Source organism: Hypanus sabinus, chromosome 10 (genome assembly GCF_030144855.1).
Source record: "Hypanus sabinus isolate sHypSab1 chromosome 10, sHypSab1.hap1, whole genome shotgun sequence".
NCBI lineage: Eukaryota > Metazoa > Chordata > Chondrichthyes > Myliobatiformes > Dasyatidae > Hypanus > Hypanus sabinus.
Genome location: NC_082715.1, coordinates 112,546,057 through 112,566,242, shown reverse-complemented (window position 1 = coordinate 112,566,242; position 20,186 = coordinate 112,546,057). Strand labels below are relative to the sequence as shown.

General features: G+C 38.8%; 2 protein-coding genes across 11 annotated transcripts in view; both read right to left on the bottom strand.

Moving 5' to 3' along the window:
* Positions 1-583, bottom strand: part of mia3 (MIA SH3 domain ER export factor 3) — a 111,422-nt gene extending 110,839 nt beyond the window's left edge. For 4 of the 5 annotated variants that reach the window (XM_059982648.1, XM_059982650.1, XM_059982649.1 and 1 more), the window contains exon 1: positions 438-583. In XM_059982648.1, coding sequence (XP_059838631.1) covers positions 438-549 — 112 coding nt within the window. In that variant the 5' untranslated portion in view covers positions 550-583. The remainder of the gene's footprint in view (positions 1-437) is intronic. The other variant, XM_059982652.1, reaches the window with a different exon arrangement.
* Positions 584-1,956: 1,373 nt separating this feature from the next.
* polr1c (RNA polymerase I and III subunit C) overlaps positions 1,957-20,186 on the bottom strand; it is a 21,361-nt gene continuing 3,131 nt past the window's right edge. For 2 of the 6 annotated variants that reach the window (XM_059982639.1, XM_059982642.1), the window contains exons 3-9: positions 19,954-20,061; positions 18,577-18,709; positions 17,896-18,015; positions 17,101-17,253; positions 16,614-16,763; positions 15,003-15,119; positions 3,930-4,422 (exon numbers count right to left, since the gene is read on the bottom strand). In XM_059982639.1, the coding sequence (XP_059838622.1) occupies positions 4,304-4,422; positions 15,003-15,119; positions 16,614-16,763; positions 17,101-17,253; positions 17,896-18,015; positions 18,577-18,709; positions 19,954-20,061 (900 nt within the window). In that variant the 3' untranslated portion in view covers positions 3,930-4,303. Of the gene's footprint in view, positions 2,665-3,929; positions 10,405-15,002; positions 15,120-16,613; positions 16,764-17,100; positions 17,254-17,895; positions 18,016-18,576; positions 18,710-19,953; positions 20,062-20,186 lie in introns of those variants that run through there. The other 4 variants (XR_009514445.1, XM_059982638.1, XM_059982640.1 and 1 more) reach the window with 4 other exon arrangements.

Here is a 20,186-nt window from a genome sequence, read left to right as displayed (position 1 = left end):
TAAAATTCCTGAGTCTACCCAGATGAACCCAGATTTGGAACTGCATGTATGGTTAAAGTTAGAACACCCCGTCAACAACAAATGCATCATTATCTTTGCAAAGCAATAATCTGGAGAAAGAGATGATATTTTAGATATGATAACTAATTATGTTTAGATTACAACAATTATAAGTAATTTAGACCTCTGATATGCTTTCAATGAGGTGATAAAATGTATCCAAAGTTAGCTCCCGTGGTTTGAAGAGTTTGGAGCCCGCCGACCTCGTTATTCACAAAACATCCAGGCAGCATATAAAGTTCAGACTGATGCTTTGGGTGTCCTGCAGCTGCCAACAGGTCAGCAGTTGGAGCCTAGGACATCTTTTCTGTTCATGACTTATTAATTCATTAAAACAGAACCTACGGGCTCGGCTGTTTACAGAACAGGTTACTTACTGCTGCATTCTTCGTCCAGGCAGCGTTTGAAGTCGGACAAAAGCTTCTGCCCAGAGCTGACGGCAGCGACAAGCAGCGCCCATAGACACATCCCCTTCAGCACTGCAGCCATGTTGCGCGGCGCTGGATGACGGCGCAAGCGCACTGACCGCCGCGACACGTCAGCAGCGGAGCCGGGCTCGGGCAAGGGGGGAGTGGGGTGAGCTGGGGAGTAGGGAGTGAATGTGTGGAGGGGATAAGGGAAAGTAAAAATAGGGAAGGAGGCCGAAAAGGGACTGGTGGTGGGGAAGGTCGAGTGGGCCAAGAGAACTGGCAGGGCTGGGGACGTTGAGGAGAGGACAGGGAGCGGCTGAGAATGCAGAGGAGGGGATGGGGGTATGGTGAACAGAAGGCTTAGAATAGAAGAGAGGGGACTGAAAAGGGGCTAACTATGGGAAGGGGTGTCTGAGAATGAGGGACAGACATAAAGGAAGAGTGAAAAGCAGATTCCTCAAATCCCCAGGAGCGCTGAAATTTACTCAGTGAGACTGAGCAAAACAGTAACTATAACTTCTGGAACCATTGTTTAACAGTAAACCTTAGTGAAATAGTTAATATTTATAATTAATTCGTCCCTCCACACTGCCTTCAATATGTAACATCTTTAAAATGCATTGTAGTTACCCATCAGAGGTTATAATCCCTAACCCCTGCTAGCTGGGAGAAGGGCAGAAAGCACCCACTGGTTTCCAACGAAGTTACACCCCTATACTGCCTTGGAAATAAATTACTTATCTTTCATCATCGATGTGTCTAAATCCTGGAACTCCCTACACTGTGCACATCCTCACCACACAAACAGTTCAGTGTTTTACCTCAGTAGCTCCCTCTCCGGGACAATTAGTGATAAGTATTAGTTGCCAGCACTGCTAACAATCCAAGAATAAATATTTTATAAAGATTTAACGTGCAAACTATTTAAGTTCTATGATTCTGGAAAGCAAACAATATTGTGGAAAATCAATGCTAATATGTAATTGATTTATTATTGTCATACGTGTGGAAAGCTTTTGTTTTTCCATGGTATCCAGACAGATTACTCCATACAGAAGTATCTGGAGTTGGGAGCTGGGATGATATAAAGATAGGTAGAGCGACCGGCAATGTTGAGGAAGCGGGTATCTGCAGGACTTAAGAGAGAGTGAGGGATCGGGCAAAGAAGTGGCAGATGGAATATTGTATAATATGAAATAAAGGCATTAACAATTGCCTTTATTGTTATTGAATGGGGAGAAAATTCAAAAATCAAAAGGTGTAGAAGAGGATGTGGAAGCCCTCAAGCAGGATTCCCTCTTGCTTAATTTGCAGGTTAAGTCAGTGGTAAGAAAGGCAACTGCAATGTTAGCATTCATTTCAAGAGGACTAGAATACCAAAGCAAGGATGTAATGCTGAGGCTTTATAAGGCACTAGTCAATCCACACTCAGGAGTATTGAGAGCAGTTTTGACTTTATTACTTACATTCTTCAAATGAATGAGTAAAAATCTTTACATTACATCTCTGCAATTATAGTAATTTATAATAAATATTATGTACAACAGGATAGTCAATATAACATAGAAATACAGTTGCATCAGCATGAAATAAGCAGTCTGATTGCTTGGTGGAAAAAGCTGTCCCGGAGCCTGTTGCTCTTGGCTTTTATGCTGCAGTACCATTTCCCACATGGTAGCAGCTGGAATAGTTTGTGGTTGGGGTGACTTGGGTCCCCAATGATCCTTTGTGCCCTTTTTACACACCTGTCTTTGTAAATGTCCTGAATAATGGGAAGTACACATTTGCAGAGCCCTGTGATTGAGGGAAGTACAGTTCCCATGCCAGGCAGTGATGCAGCCAGTCAGGATACTTTCAATCATGCCCCTATAGAAAGTTCTTAGAGCTTGGGGGCCATATCAAACTTCAACTGTCTGAGGTAAATGAGGTACTGTGTTGCCTTTTTCACCACACAGCCAGTATGTACAGACACAAGATCCTCTGTGATGTTTATGCCAAGGAATTTAAAGCTGTTCTCCCTCTCAACCCCAGATCCATTGATGCCAACAGGGTTTAGCCTGTCTCCATTCCTCCTGTAATCCACAACCAGCTCCACTGTTAACGGAGTTGTTTTCTTGACACCATGTCAGGGTGATGACTTCCTCTCTGTAAGCTGCCTCTTTGAGCAACACACACAAAATGCTGGTGGCAGCATCTATAGGAAGAAATACAGTTGACATTCAGGGCCATGACACTTTGTCAGGACTAACTGAAAGAAAAGATAGTAAGAGGTACAAAAGTGGGAGGGGGAGGGGAAAATCCAAAATGATAGAAGACAGGAGGGGTAGGGATAAAGCTAAGAGCTGGAAAGTTGATTGGCAAAAGGGATACACAGCCTGGAGAAGGGAGAGGATCATGGGACGGGAGGGCTAGGGAGAAAGGGGGAGGGGAACACCAGAGGAAGATGGAGAGCAGGCAAGGAGTGATTGTGAGGGGCAGAGAGCTCACAAAAGTGGGGGATAATAAATAAGGGATGGGATAGGAAAGGGATTAACAGAAGTTACAGTAATCAATGTTCATGCTATTAAGTTGGCGGCTACCCAGACAGAATGAATTTCAGATGTTGTTCCTCCAACCGGACTGTGGCTTCATCTTGACAGTAGAGAAGGCCATGGATTGACATATCAGAATGGGACGTGGAATTAAAATGTGTGGCCACTGGGAGGTCCTACTTTCTCTGGCAGACAGAGCGTAGGTGTTCAGCAAAATGGTCTCCCAGTCAGAGATTAGGCCAGTGTAGTGTTGTCAGCAAATTGAACTGTGGGTGGTGACACAGTCATGGATATAGAGAGTAAAGGAGGGGGCTTAGTACACAGCCCTGAGGGGCACCTGTGTTGAGGGTCAGAGGTGAGGGACCCCACTCTTACCACCTACCAGCAACCTGACAGGAAGTTCAGGATCCAGATACACAAGGCAGGGTGAAGGCAGAGATCTCGAGTTTCTTGTCAAGCCTGGAAGGAATTATGGTGTTGAATGCTGAACCCTCATCTAAAAGGTGTGCTGGCATTGGAGAGGATCCAGGAGGTTAACCAGAATGATCAGGAGTGAAAGGCACTTGAAGGCTCTAAACCTGTACTTGAAGTTGAGAAGAACGAGGGGAGGATCTCATTAAAACCCATCAAATGTTGAAAAGGGTAGACAGAGTGGATATGGAGAGGATGTTTCCTATAATGGGAGAGTCAAGGATCAGAGGGCACAGCCTCCGAACTGAGGGACATCCATTTAGAAAGGCAATGAAGAAGACTTCTTTAGCCAGAGGGCGGTGTATCTATGGAATTCATTGCCACAGAGGGCTGTGCAGGCGATGTCATTGGGTTTATTTAAGGCAGTGGTTGATAGGTTCTTGAGAAATCAAGGCATCAAAGGTACAGAGAGACGCAGGAGAATGAAGTTGAGAGGGATAATAAATCAGCCATGCTGTAATAGCAGAGCAAACTTCTTTAATAGTGCAACATATTTACAAACACAAATTACAATATATAAAAAAATCAGATCTGAAGAAAGGTCATCAACCTGAAAGTTGGATCTTCTCTTGCAGGTGCTGCTGATTGACTCCACTTCATTTTATTTATGATTGAACTGATAGTTCATTATATCTGTTATCCTTGCCATTGTCCCTGACATTCAGCTTTATATGTATTAACCCACTATTACGTGGGACAGAGGTCATTGTTGAACCAAGTCAATGATGCTCATTTCAGGTAGAATTGGTACTCAGAAGAGGCCACTATTCTCACTGCCATCAGGTCCAAGCACAGCTCAGACCGAGTTGAACCAGCCCAACCACACCAAGCTCAGTCCATTTGTACCGTGTCCAGTTCATTCAAAAATCTTCTACACTTTGTTATCAGGACTTTCAAGGCTTCAGACACAAGCACTTCTGGTGGAAGAATTCCCGTTGATTCCACTGAAACTTTAAAGGTACAGAGGCTTAGTGGATAGCAGCACACAAAATCTTGGGAAACCACCCCCCCCAGGACAATTACTGTTTTTCATAGGATAACTCGTCACTCATTGCCAAAGGATCAAGCTTGCCAAAATCTTTCTAGAACCTTGCACATTCTCTATGAATAAACACAACAGATACATGAGAAAGACACCATTACAGAACTCCTTTATCTAATGGACAATATTCAACTATACAATCAATCAAATTCCCTGTCTCATCAGGCATTCTATAAAACTTTTAGTCACCAAGTTTTTGGATACATAGCCCAGTGTCTCCCATATAGGAAAATCAAAATAAAAAGTGTAAATGTCAGAATTCTGAAATTAAAAACACAATATGTTGAAATAAAGTTAAGATTACAGGTTAAAGATTAGGTGCAGGAAAGAATGGGCAGGACAAAGGGAATGTTTGTGATGAGATAAAGCCAAGGGATAAGCTGAAGTGATCGTCCAACAATCTTGGATGACGTTTACAAACTACTCTCTCAGCTCTGTCTAAAAATCTTCTACCTTAAATATCTAGTCCAGATGAAGGATTTTGACTTGAAACATCAACTGTCCATTTCCCTCTTCAGAGGCTGTCTAACCTGCTGTGTTCTTCCAGCAGCTTGTTTTTTCTCTCACTTCCAGTACCTGCAGGCTCATGCCTCTTTCTACCTTAGATATTACTGCTCTTTCTCCCAGATACTGCTCAAATAGAATGTGTCCGTAATTTTCTGTCCCTTATGACTACTGATGGAATAATAATCTTGCAAAACACCTTGCAAAATGTTACTACTTGATAGTTAAAATGCAATTTGTCCTGATGACCAAGATCTCTGATCCAAAACTAGCTGCATCTTTCTCTACAGATTCTACCCAACTTGTTAGGCGTTTCCAGCATTTTGTTTATTTTACAGTCTTCTAGCATTGGAGATGGTTTGGACAGGATAGGAGTTGTGGACAATAGCCAGTGAGCACAGACCAACAGTTGTCTAGAGATTGGACTGCCCAGCACCAATCCAGTTGTCTGCACTATGGACTGGGCTTCAGTCCAGCTCTGGTTGTCTACACTATGGGGAGGGAGTTCAGGCATGTCCCTGTTCTGCATACCCGAGGCAGCCAGTTGCAGTTGTAGAAGAATATATCTAACAAAGGGTGCCAGTGGAGGTGACCGTTTCTGAGTGGGCTATAGGGACAAATTGAGGAGACAGCAACAAGGGTGAAGGAAGTAATACCTGAGAGTCTGCAACATGCTGTGTAATTGTTAATATAAGGTAGGATAATTCAGCAGTATTGCAAATGCAGGATGAAACCTCCCAAACCATTAACACAAAATGTTGGATATGTATCCGTTACCTCACCTGCCTCCTCTAAACTCTTCCCTCTGGATGAGGTTCAGCCAGAACTACACTGACTGGTACCTCCAACACATTAGCCCTAGATAATTCTGGATTTGTAGTAACAGTGTCTATAAAATCCTACTCTAGGATTGAGCAGGTACATGTACTACAGGAATAACTGATCCTGAAGTTGACTAGGTAAAAATTTATGCACATGCTCATCACAATTATTACCCCAAGAAGGGTCACCGTAAGCAGGAGGTAGAGAATCCTTATGAAACACTGGGTGTCACCAGTTCATCTGAGCCCATTTACCTTATCTAGACATGGCAGAGTTGCAGAGTGCTGTGATTAATATTTCAGCCACCATAGAAAAGGTACAAAACGACACCATACATGTGATACAGGTCCTGCTTATTCAAATAGAATCCTTACCTAAACTGGTGCTTCAAACATTCCACCACCTGGTTCCCAGCGATTATTTTGCAGTACTGAAGGCTTAAACGTGCATTAGGGTGGATAAATACTCAAGGCTTGACCTAGTGCACTGTTGGTTACTTAGATTTTCAGAAGGCCTCTGATAAGGTGCTGCATACGAGGTTGCTTAGTAGGATAAGAGCCCATGGTATCACAGGAATGATATGAGCATGGATAGAAGATTGGCTGACTGGCAGGAGGCAGAGTGGGAATAAAAGGTGCCTTTTCTGGTTGGCTGCCAGAAACTAGTGGGTCAGTTAAGGAACCATTTCTTTTCACATTATATGTTAATGATCTGAATGATTAAATTGATGGCTTTGTGGCCAAGTTTGCAAACAATACAAAGACAGGTAGTGTTGAGAAAGCAGGGTGTCTGCAAAAGGACTAGGACAAATTGGGAGAATGGGCAAAGAAGTGGAACATAGTGTAGAAAGGTGCATGGTCATGCACTTTGACAGAAGGAATAAAGGACTATTTTCTAAATGGGGAGAAAATTCAAAACTCAAAGGTGCAAAGGGACTTGGAAGGCTTCGTGCAGGATTCCCTAAAGATTAACTTGCAGGTTGAGTCAGTGGCAAGGAAGACAAATGCAATGTTAGTATTTATTTCAAGAGAACTAGAATAGAAAACCAAGGATGTAATGCTGAGGCATTACATAAGGCATTGATCAAACTACAATTAGGAGAATTGTGAGCAGTTTCGTGCCCTTTATCTAAAAGATGTGATGGCACTAAAGAGGGTTCATAGGCAATTCATGAGAATGATCCCAAAAATAAAAAGGTTAACATACAAGGAACATTTGATGACTCTGGGCCTGTACTCACTGGAGTTTAGAAGAATTGGGGGGGGGGGGGGGGGCCGGGAGAAAGAATCTCATTAAAATCTATTGAACACTGAAAGGACTAGATAGTGTGGATGTGGAGAGGATGTTTCCAATAGTGGAGGAATCTAGGACCGGAGGGCACAGCCTCAAGAGTTGAGGGACATCCATTAAGAACGGGGATGAGGAAAAACATTTCTTTAGCCAGAGAGTGGTGAATCTATGGAATTCATTGTCACAGATGGCTGTGCAGGGCAAGTCATTGGGTATACTCACAGGGTTTTGATTAATCAGGGCGTCAAAGGTTACAGGAAAAAGGCAGGAGATTGGGTTGAAAGGGATAATAGACGACTTCCGGTGGCTGTAATGGAGTAGGTTGCAGTAGCTCCGTGCTCCAAAATTATTTGTTTACTTTGCTGTTTAAACCTATCTCAGTGAGAGCACCATGAGTAGAAAACACTCTAGAAAAGAGGTTACTTTAGAGACTTTGGCTGAAATGTCTCAACAAATGTCAGAGAGACGCGAAAAATTGGATAAACTGGATGACTTGGAATCCAAGTTTGACTTGTTACAGAATACCTTCGACCTGGTTAAATCTGAACTGAAAACGCTTAATCAGAAACTTGGAAGTATACAGCAGACTGTGAATGACCATGAAATTCATATTAAGTTACACAAAGAATCTCTGCCGAAGTTGCAGAAGGATATCGAAGGTTTCAAGAAAATTTCTAGGGAACAACTTTAAAAAATACGACGTGTTACTGAAGAAACTGACAGATTTGGAGACCAGGAATCAAAGGTGCAATATCAAAACTTGTGGGCTTCCTGAAAAACTAGAGGGTTATCAACCTATCGATTTTTGTACTCAAATGTTGAAAGATTTATTCCCTGATATATTATCGGAACTACCAAAATTTGAGTGCGTTCACCAAGTTACCCCGCCTAATTGGGATCCTGCCAAACCTCGTTCTATTATCATTCGCTTTTATGACGATCAGATTAAAGAACAGATCCTTCGTGAATCAAGGAAGAAACGCATATTACAATTTCGTGATCAACAGTTTCGGATCGTTCAAGATTATCCATCGGAAGTTTTAAGAGCTAGACAGGCTTTTAAAGAGCCTGACCTTTTTAAGCTTGGCTGTCACCTTTATCTCAGAGATCCGTGTAAACTCAAGGTTACTACTTCTGATAACAAGGTTTCTTGGTTTACAAAGCCTGAAGAAGCTAAGAAATTTGTACATAGTCTCCATTCTTAAATTCAACCTTGAGTTGCTTTATGCTAAATGTTTTAATTTCAGGTGTTCAATCGAGTAACTGGCACTTTGTTGTTAACAAGGTTTCTTGGTTTTACGAAGTCTTAATCACTTGTTTGATTAAGTAACTGGCACCTTGTTATCTTTGTTAACTTGTTATCTTGTTAACTATGCAAAACATGCAGTCAGACTGCATCTATTTTCTCTTTCGCTGTTTTCCGCCTTTATATGGGTCCTCGAATGTTACTTTCTCGCAGCTCTTTTTAAACAAAATGTTATATTGTCTCAGTGTTATGTTGATTTTTACCTTCCTTTTAGTAATTTGACTGGAAGTAATTATGTAGGGTGTACATGTAGTAATTACTGAGAAATGAAATTATAGGGTGTTTTGCTTTACTTTAAATTCATTCAGATTTTTTCTATCTTTTGATTATTTATACACCTTTTGGTCTTTTACTGTTTTTCAATAGTATACAATATTCTATATTTCTTATTGCTGGCTTTTGGTTTTTTCATTATTTTGCCATTTTGTTTTTTTCCCCCTTGAATTAGTCATGTAGGAAGCTATCTAAACCGCTTCCCTTTCTAATTATTTTCTATTTGTTTCTTTACTCCTTTTCTTTGCACCCACATGTTGTTTTACTTATTGATTTTCCTTATTTGTCTTTCCTTTTTACCGAGACTAATACTTGTATTTTCCCATGGTTTTTTCTCGTAAATAGCGAACTTATTTACTTTGATATTTTGTTTTTGTACTTACTTACTTACTTCCAATCGTTTATTCAGCACAGCTATACATATATATATTTTTGGAGCCACCAGAGTTTTGGGTTGGGAACGTTAGAATTAGTCTTCAGCCTCCCTTGGCTGATTTCTCTCTTTGGGGGGAGGGAAGGAAATGGGTTCTTCCAGAAAGCTGATTGGAGATTTTTACTGTTTAATTATTCACTATCTACATGTCTGTGATTACTTTTTATACATTTCTAAAGGATACTTGATGGATTCTTTTATTAATATACTCAGCTTTAATGTGAAAGGTCTAAATAACCCTGTTAAACGAATTAAGATTTTTTCTTATATCAGGAAAATTAAAACTCGTATAATCTTTCTCCAAGAAACCTATATTCGTAAAGATGTTATTTCACGCTTTTTCAAAGGATGGAAGGGTATACATTTTCACTCACCCTCTCAATCTAGATCGAGAGGCGTCCCTATCCTGTTTGATCAGAATGTATCCTTTATTCAACATAATGTAATTTCTGATACAAATGGGCATTTTGTTATTGTTTCGGGTAGTCTTGAGAATAAACTAATCGTATTTGCGTATGTATATGCTCCAAATACAGATGACTCCTTGTTCTTTGAACATCTTTTTTCTTTTCTGCCTGATTTGAATTGGTATTCCTCAGTGATGGGTAGAGATTTAATTTTTGGCTTGACCCCTATATTAGATCGCTCTTCAAGTAAAACCCCTGTCACTAATAAATGAGTCCTACTTTTTAAATCTATTCTATTTCAATGTGGTATTCTCGACGTATGGCGTTTTTTTTACACCCCCAAGAAAAGGAATATTCATATTTCTCTCAGGTTCATCATCTGTACTCTCGGATTGACTACTTTTTTATAGATAGAAACTTGTTTCCACTGGTTCGATCCTGTGATTATAAGGAGATTGCTTTGTCTGATCATGCACCTGTGCTTCTGGCTTTAAGATTACCTGTTTACTCTGTACCAACTAGAAGTTGGCGTTTTAACTTATCATTTTTATCTGATAAAAATTTTCTAAAGTTTTTAGAAAACCATATTACTTTTATCTTTAAAGAAAATTTTAAAAAGGAGATACTGCTGGTACTATAGTCTGGGATACTTTTAAAGCATATATTCATGGAGAAATTATCTCTTACTCTACCTATATAAAGAAAAAAGCTGACAAAGAAAGGTCTGACCTAGCAGCGATATTAAAAGATCTTGGTCGAAAACATGCCCCATCTCCAGATCCAACTATATATAATAAGCGGATTGAAATCCAATCCAAGTATAATCTTCTGCTGACTTACCCAATTGAACGACAGCTGTTGAGAGATGAAACTCAATTTTACATTCACGGGGATAGAACAGGTAGTTTATTAGCCAATCACTTAAAATATTTTACAGTTTAATCGTCAAATCACAAAAATCTTTTAAAGGTAATGGTACTAAGATATCCAACCATTCTGAAATTAACAACGTATTTAAAGACTTTTACCTTAAGTTGTATCAGTCTGACTCTTCTTTAGATGATACCTATTTGAATGTTTTTTTCAGTAATATCAACATTCCTACATTGTCTGCTGATAGCCTAACACAGTTAGATCAGCCTATTTCCAATGAAGAAGTTGCTGAGGCTATACATGCTTTACATTCTGGTAAGACCCCAGGACCTGATGGCTTTCCTGGGGAGTTTTATAAAACTTTCACTACGTTACTTACACCTTATTTATCCTCTGTTTTATCAGAGTCCTTTAAATCAGGTAAACTCCCTCAATCTTTTTATGAAGCTTTTATTTCTCTTATTCTTAAAAAAAATAAAAATCCAGCTGAATGTTCTTCATACAGACCAATCTCTTTATTAAATGTTGATGCAAAAACCTTATCCAAAATCTTAGCTCGAAGACTTGAAAATATTCTACCATCTATTATATCACATGACCAGACAGGATTTATTAAAAATCGTTACTCACATTTTAATATTCATCGGTTGTTGAATGTGATATATTCACCATCCAAAAAAATATCAGAGTGTATAATATCCTTAGATGCAGAAAAAGCCTTTGACAGGATTGAGTGGAATTATCTTTTTAAGACCTTAGAAAGGTTTAATTTTGGGCCTAATTTTATTCATTAGGTTAAATTAAATTTACTTGCCTCCTACCACTCAAGGTTATTGCTAACTCTCAAATTTCTAAGCCCTCTAAATTACAGCGGGGAACTAGACAAGGTTGCCCTCTTAGTCCTTTACTTTTTGCTTTAGCTATGGAACCCTTAGCAATAGCATTTTGAGAATCTAAGGATATTTCTGGTATACTAAGGGAAGGCATGACTCATAAAATTTCATTATAAACTGATGATATTTTACTTTTCATCTCTAACACTGAAACTTCTTACCTTCGGTTCTTTCTTTAATTTCCCAGTTTAGTTCTTTTTCAGGATACAAGCTGAACTTACATAAAAGTGAGCTATTTTCTTTAAATGACCTAATGTCATCAAATGCCAAATTTCCATTCCAAGCTGTTACAAGTCAATTTACATATCTAGGTGTAACAATTACTAAAAACTTCAAGAATTTATTTAAAGAAAACTTATTGAATTATGTGAAAAAGATGCTTTCTAAATGGTCTCCTTTTTCTTTATCCCTAATTGGCCGAATTAATTCAATTAAAATGAAGATTCTTCCTAAATTTTTATATCATTTTCAGGCCTTACCTATTTTTATCTCTAAGACCTACTTTGATTCTTTAGATTCAATTTTAACATCTTATATTTGGAATAATAAAGAAGCTCGTTTAAGTAAAGTTTACCTACAAAGAAATAAAGAGATGGGTGGATTAGCCCTACCCAGTTTTAGGTTTTACTATTGGGCTGCCAATATAAGGATTATTACTTTCTGGTCTTGTTATATTTATCGTGAAGATTGCCCATCATGGGTCTCCTTAGAAGTTAATTCTGTAAAAAATACCTCTATTGTCTCTCTTCTTGGATCATATTCTTCTTTTTCAGCAAATAAAATAACAGATAACATAATTGTTAAGCAAACTTCAAGGATTTGGTCTCAATTTAGGAAATTTTTTGGTTTAGCGAATTTTTCATTATCATCTCCCATTCTCCTTAATATTTTTTTTTAATCCCTTCCATGACTGACAAAGTCTTTAAGGATTAGGATGAACTAGGTATTAAGTGTTTTTGGGACCTGTTTATCTCAGGATCTCTTGCTTCATTTGGCCAATTGTCAACTAAATTTGCACTCCCAAAAACACATTTTTACAGATACCTTCAAATTAGAGATTTCTTACGTTTCCAATTAACTACTTTTCCTATTGGTCCTGATAAAAATTTACTGGACGATCTTTTAAATTTAAAAACTTTTGTTAATGGTTCTATAACTTGTTGATTGAATCTCGACAAGTCTTTTTAGATAAAATAAAAAAAGCTTGGGAGGATGACCTAAATTCTCAGATTTCTGATGATAGATGGAATAAAATTCTTAAATGGGTTAATAAATCATCTTTCTGTGCTCATCATTCCCTTCTACAATTTAAAGTGTTTCATAGAGCTTACATTTCTAAACAAAAGCTCTCCAGTTTTTATCTGAATGTTTCTCCACTTTGTAATAAATGTAACTCTGCTGATGCCTCTTTAATTCATATGTTTTGGTTTTGCCCTAAAATTGAAAAGTTTTGGCTGGAAGTATTCCCACAACTTTTTAGGGTCCAATTTGACCCATATCCCCTTACTGCCTTGTTTGGTATTATTGCAGATGAAGATATAACTTTAAATACTAAACTACAGGTTTTAGTTTTTAGCTCTCTCTTAGCAAGGAGAGCAATCTTGCTTAAATGGAAGGAGTCTACCCCTCCTGCACATCTTCAATGGCTACGTGATATTATGTCTTATTTAAATTTAGAAAAGATCCGCTGCTTAGTCTTAAATACGAAACAATCTTTTTATGATATCTGGGGACCTTTCGTAAATTACTTTTCCAATTTATAAAGTTTAACAGTGCACAGAATTTTATGTATATTTTTATCTTTTCTTCTTAAGCGAATATGTTTTCTTTTCTAATTTATCCATTATCATCCATCAGCTTTTTTCTTTGGTAGTTGACTTCTTTTTATATAAAAAAAAATTTTTATGACGTATGACCTATCTTTAAATTTTTGATTACAGAGTGGTATACCTTTATGTGTTATGCTATAACATTTTGATCAATTTTATCACAATATATGAACGTACACAAGTTATGTTGAGATGTATCTATGTGTTGCACTCTGTAAATCTTGTTTTTTTTCTTCTGAAAAAAAATATTGTAAAAAGGGATAATAAATCAGCCAAGATGAAATGCAGAGCAGACTGGAAGGGCTGAATGGCCTAAATCTGCTCCTATGTCTTATGGTAGCCAAAAGGTTAGATGAGGGCAGGACAGTTTAATGTTCAACATGTACAGTTTTGCACAACTTTGACAAGGTCCCTCCCTAGTCTGGAAGGTTAGATTGCAAGGGATCCAAGGGAGATAATAGATCGGATTCATGATTAGTTTTGTGGTAGGAAGGTCAAATCCTCAGTGATCGTTGAGGGTTGCCTGTGATTTGTGGTGTCCTACAAGGGTTGGTGCTGGGAGCTTTATTATAATTTATATAAATTATTTTGCTGTGAATGTACAAGCCATGGTTTGTAAGTTTGCACATGATACTAATATAGCTAATGTAGTGGAGAGTGTACAGATTAATGAAAAATTACAAGGGATCTTGATTAGCTACGTATGTGGGCTAAGGATTAGCAAATGGCTTACAATACACTTAAACACAAAGTACTGCATTTCCGGAGCTCAAACCAAGGTAGAATAGCAGGGTTTTGGGATGTTATAGAACAGAGGGACCCAGGAGTTTCGGTACATAGCTAGAATAGTGATGAAGGCATTTGTCAGGCTGACCTTCATCAATCAGGACGTTATAGGAGTTGCAAAGTTATGTTACACCAAGACACTGGTGAGGCTGCGTTATGTCGTTTGATCACCCTGTTATAGAAAAGATGTTAATACACTAGAAAAAATGCAGAAAAGATTTACTAGAATGTTGCTTGTACTTAGGGGCCTGAGTTACAGGAAACATTGCATGGACTAGAACTTCATTCCCAGGAATCATATGGTCCTAATCCTCCCTATGACAGCTAGTGAAGGAGTCTGCACCTGCTATCAATGAGTCCTGCTGCTACCTTGTTGATCATAGTGGTTGTGTAACACAGGGATGCAGAACAAAAGCAGATTTTACATAAAGTGGTGGAGAATGAACCTTCTGACTGGTGGGGGTAGATACCAGATATTGGGATACACTGTTAAGCATCTGATAACTAACATTTTCATTGCATTGGCCACCATAATGGTGACCTACCTATCCAAGTGGCACTATATTTGGGTGACACCTTATGTGGGACTATAAGACAGCAAAGGCACCACCCCAGACCTATAGCTATCTCCATGTTCCCCATAACTAAACTTCCAAGAAGCTCTCTATGCCTTAATCTACACACAGTATGATGATGAAGAGCCATCTTGGTGTCCTTACAGGACAAAAGAGGGGAGTGTAGAAGAACATGAACAACATGGTTGCATAAGGTTTAATGATTTAACCACACATCCTTGCTACAGCACCACCATTTTTGTCATAATCTTCGTCTGTATGCATCTGACCACTATGTGGAGAAGAACAGTTCATGGAAGTTAATGAACAAGAAATGAAGTTTGCTAGAGCTAGGTGCTTTCCCTTAACTGCTCCCTTGCTAGCAAAATAACAAAAGATAACAAAATCTGTTAACAGTCAGTGTGGAGATTATTTACAAGTCACACAACTGAAAACAACCCCAAACACAAAATTCTTTATAGTGCTACACTTCAAATCCTCCCCCAATATATACTTACAGATGTAGTGATCTCGAACTCTGCCAAGACGGACGAGGTTTTTAAGGTCATCATGACGAAAAATCTCCCGACTGCAAGTGTCCAATCTTGAGTTCACAACATTTGCAACTTTTTTTCCTAAGACCAAAGGAACAGATGACTTTTCAACTTCCAAAAAATCAATATTGTACATCAGACCAGTCACCAAAATCATCTGGTTCCCTGCTTGTAAAACTTCAAGTGTTACTAATGCCGGCTAACAGTGTGTCAGTTGGAAAACTTGTATCAACATGGATAGATAAAACAGGGTTTTCCTAGTTTATGCAATCACACCACATGTAGAGAAGCTGAAGACAACAGATCTGATGAGACCAGATGTACACCTCTGTATGGTTCTTTCATTCATTATGTGCCATGTCATATGACATGGATGATCATGGTCTTTCCATGACCATGATTGTTTTTGGCAATTTTTACAACTGAAATGGTTTGCAATTGCCTTCGTCTGGGCAGTGTCTTTACAAGACAGGTGACCCCAGCCATTACCAATACTCTTCAGAGATTGTCTGCCTGGCGTCAATGATCGCATAACCAGAACTTGTGATATACACCAGCTGCTCCCGTAGTTTCACATGACAGTGATTGGGGTGCTAAACCTCGCCCAAGGGTAACCTGCAGCCTAGTGGAAGGAAGGAGCACCTTACACCTCCTTTGGTAGAGACGTTTCTCCACCCTGCCAACCAGAAAGGTTACATTCCACAAATTCAATAAACTGATGCATTACCAGTATGAATCTTAGACTTTGCCAGAAACTTGTAACAACAGGGCATTTAGCCCAAAAGCCTTGCATCCCACTTCCTTCCATTCTTCAGCTTTGCCTGTTGGCATGCATCCATACCATCCACCACAGCAAGCTCATAAAGGACAGGCAACCTGTATCACTTGGGAATCTTCATTTCTCTGGGTTTGATTTGAAAATCCAAATTCCTAAACTTCTTAAGTATAATGTCATCAATAGAAACCTGATTTAAAGAAGCCAAGAATGGAAAAGCTCTTTCTATCCTTGCCGCACTAAATACACTAAGGAAATTGCAGTCCACTGCAGGACCCCCTTCTTAAAGGGGACTTCCTGAATATACTATTTCCTTTTATGAAGTATACAATGATTCTCACAGCTCTGGAAAGACTTAGGTTTAAATATAAAATAGCTTAATTTATCTTTTAAGGTAACTCGTTTCAAATAATTTATATGTCCCCACTTCCCATGCCAATTATTTTAAGTTATCCTGTACAAACCTTTCTTTCACTTCTTCCACTAGAAAGATCCTTCCTTGACATAAATAGCTTATGATTCTGCACACTTGCACTAAAACCAGATTACAGGAGATGCTGAAAATCTGAAATAAAAAGAGAATGCTGAAAATATTCAGGCAGCATCTCTGAGGGGGAAAAGTTAATGATCTGAAACATCTCGAAAGAGATGGTTCATCAAGAAAGATACATTTACAGTTTTTTTTGTGTTTATTTATGTTGAGACTCACCTTGTTGTCCTCTGATCTAAACAGCACATCTAGATCAAGGACACAATTCTAAAAAACAGGGATTTCAAATTCAACAGTAGAACTGACTCACCGTTCACCATCTCAATCTCAATGACACCAGGGGAGAAACACTGCTTGAGTTTCTCTGCAAGCTCCCCTTCTATGGGACTCAGTAGAGTTATTTCGGGTAAAAGTCGGTAGCTTGCTGTGGCAACAGGAGAGAACTTGGCATGGTCTTTAGCTAGGAAGTGAACACAAAGATTACATTCATGCACTATGGTACAGCTCATATCATGATTTATTTTGCATTCTTTCCTCAGTTTAATAGTGGTATTTTTACAGCCAGCACCCTCCTCCCACCCAGTCCTGAACTCCGAGAAGAGAAAATATTTTCTCTCCATCACCCTACTGGACACTTTTTTTTAATACACTGATTAAGCCAAGTGTTGGCCTACTGCTCATTGAACAGTAGAGGCCAAGGCCAATTTTCTTTTCAACAAGGCCATTCAGTTCCTATACTATTGACCCAAAGAGGACTGTCATAAGCAACACGATTCCCTCTCCTACCACTGCCTTACCAATTCCTTTCACACAGTGTACGACGACATCAATTTCTTGCCCTGGGCGAAGCTGAGCAATGAGAATATCATCGTGTACAGGCTGAATTTCAATCTGTCCAAAGACATCTGCCTGGTTCCCAATGGGTACCCACTTCAAGTGCTTGGAGTAGACTGAAACGACAAATGAAAGAATGTGGGGCCCGTACTGCAGCATAACTGAATTATGGAAGAAACATGATGAATCACAAAACTATAATATAAAGAACAATTCCAATACCAGCTCATATTGAGTTGCATTCATTTCTGGTCTGCCAATTACAAAAAGGACATGGACAGGGCTCATGTGAGATTTATTTATTATCTAGAGATACTGCACGGATTAGCAACCTTCTAGCAACCCGCGATTTAACCCAGTGCAATTGCGGGACAATTTACAATTACCAATTGAACTACTAACCAGTACGCCTTTAGACACTGGGAGGAAACTGGAGCATTCTGAGAAAACCTATGCATTCCACAGAGGGGATGTACAAAGTACTTACAGAGAATGCCAGAATTGAACTCTGAACGCTGATGCCCCCAGCTGTAATAACATCACACTATCCACTACGCTACCATGAACCATTTTCCCAACTTGGGCTTGCAGACCCTAATCTTTCTGATGCAGTTTTCTAACACTTGCAAATCTCCCGCTGAATCAACTGATAAGTGTTCATGCAAGTGTCAGAAAATTCCCTATTTCAGTAAGATGTCATCTCATAGAGCTTTAGTGAATAGGGAATGTAAAATAGCAGAACTGTGAATTTCAGATACCTTTATGATTTAGGTACAGCTCTTCAGGGTCAGAAGAGTCTTTGAGTGCTTTAGGATTTCTGGTACATTTCACTTTCAGGTGGAATTGCAGAGTATCAATCTCTGTTCCTTCTTCATCTCCTGAAAAAGAAATAAAGCTTAGTCCCCTGTTAGGGCACAGTAATTTCACTGAAGCACACAGTGACCCTTGCACTTGACAGCAGAAATGTAGGATACAAATGGAAATGCTGCAAATACTCAAAAAGTCAGGCAAAATCCATGAAGAGAACAAAAGAGTTGATCAACCTAAGATGTTAACTGCTTCTCTCCACAGATGCTGCCTGACTTCCGGAATATTTTCAATATGTTTTGCAATTATTTCAGGTGGAAGTTTTTTTTTAAAATAGGAGATACGAGGAAAGGATTTTTCACCTGTTGCCTGAGAAGGTGGTGGAGGCAGGTACAGTTGTAAATAAAAGACTACAAAGTTACCCAGTTACAGGGATTAATATACTAATATAATTAATAGACAAGTAGAATGGCAAGCCCAGATGTGCTGGACTGAAGGATTTGTTTCTGTTTTGTATGACTCAGATGCAAAGATGCTTCTTTGTTCTTCTGTTAATAGTACAGTAGCTGTTCTACATCAGTCCCACACAGTGGGTAACACATCTGCTCACTGGGGCAAAACAACTCCCTCACCTGTGCTCCTGTACTCAAACAGTCGTGGGTCTGCTTTGATGGGGATGAGGCCCAGTCTGTGTGCCAGAACCTCATCCTGAACTATGGAGGTGTTGTTGTAGATAAATGCCTTCTCCACAGCCATGGTCGGGACCTGAACAGCAGAAAGGTTAGATTCACAGTGGAAGTAATGTATTAAGTGTCACCTTTATTCATTGTTTGACAAGTTCTACAAAGAAAATACTGGTTAGCAAAATTAATGTCTTCTGGACAAAAGTCAAAGTAACATAAATATTATTAAAAATTGGAAAAGAAAGTAAAGTTGAGACTGAAAAATTGCAAAATGTTCCCTTGGAGTGCTCACTCTATTAGAATAAAAAACTTAACATTCACAGATGAGACAATATTTAAACAGAACAATTGTAATAGATCATGAGAACATAAATTAACTGAATAAGCAGGCAAGAAGCCAATTAAATTCTAAGTGCAGAAATGTGAAATGATAATAATTTGACAGAAGGAAAATGAAAGACTTCTTAAGGCATCCAATTCTGTCCACCTCACTTTAGAGAGGATAGGAAGGCCCAGAAGGGTCCAGAGATGAAAGATTTCAGCTACAATGTTCAACAGGAGAAGTTGGAGCTCTTTAATACATATTATCAAACTATGTACATGTTACCACTTGCAGACATCTACATGAAAAAACTACAATAGAATATTAGAAAAAACAAACAGACAGACAGAACAAGTTAAGGATAGATGTACTATAACATAGAAAAGTATGAAAACATCACTCTGGTAGAAACTAAAACAGCAGAGTACCTTTTAAAATGACAAGGGACTGAAAGAGAATCTGTGGTCAGAAGGACAGAGGAGTCCCTCTGTATGAACACTGAAAATTAATGTGACTATCATCGACAAACATGAACAAATGGATTCCTGTCAGTCAGGCCATTAATAAATACAACAAATGGGTGTGACCACTTTTCAGATCCTTGACAGATCTCTTCAGTTACATCTCAACTCAGTACAGTTGGGATTTACTGGTGATCCTACTGGACTGTGAAGTGCAAGAACCTAGAAAGCTTTTCAACCCAGTCTGTACGTTTCCAATGTGCTCACAGAAATTTCAACATATATTGTAACACAAATGAATTTGAATAAAAACATTTGTATCATGTACAATATTCAAAGAAATTCCATTAACCTGAAGCACTAACTCCACTGATGCTACCTGACCCATTGAGTCTGCTAGTTTCACATATTCAAAGGGTCTCAATGCAAAACGCAAGCTATGCACATTAACAACTAAAATACTATCGTAATGCTAATGATCCAAAATGTCGTAAGGCAAATACAATTCATAATTTGCAGCATAACAGCCTGCAGTTTTATTACCTCGGAAAGCAAGATCCTGCGGAAAGCATTTGCAATAGCGGCATCGATTCCAATCATGTCAAACTCCAAAGTGTCATCCTCCAACCGAACAATGTCAATCCTAAAATTCTGATGAAGACATAAATCTCACACAACTTTCACTTTACAGGGAATTCACACAAATTTTCACTTCTGCACCTGAAGTTAAGCGGAGTTAATTCTGGTGTGGACAGTTCTAAAAGCCAGCAACAAAT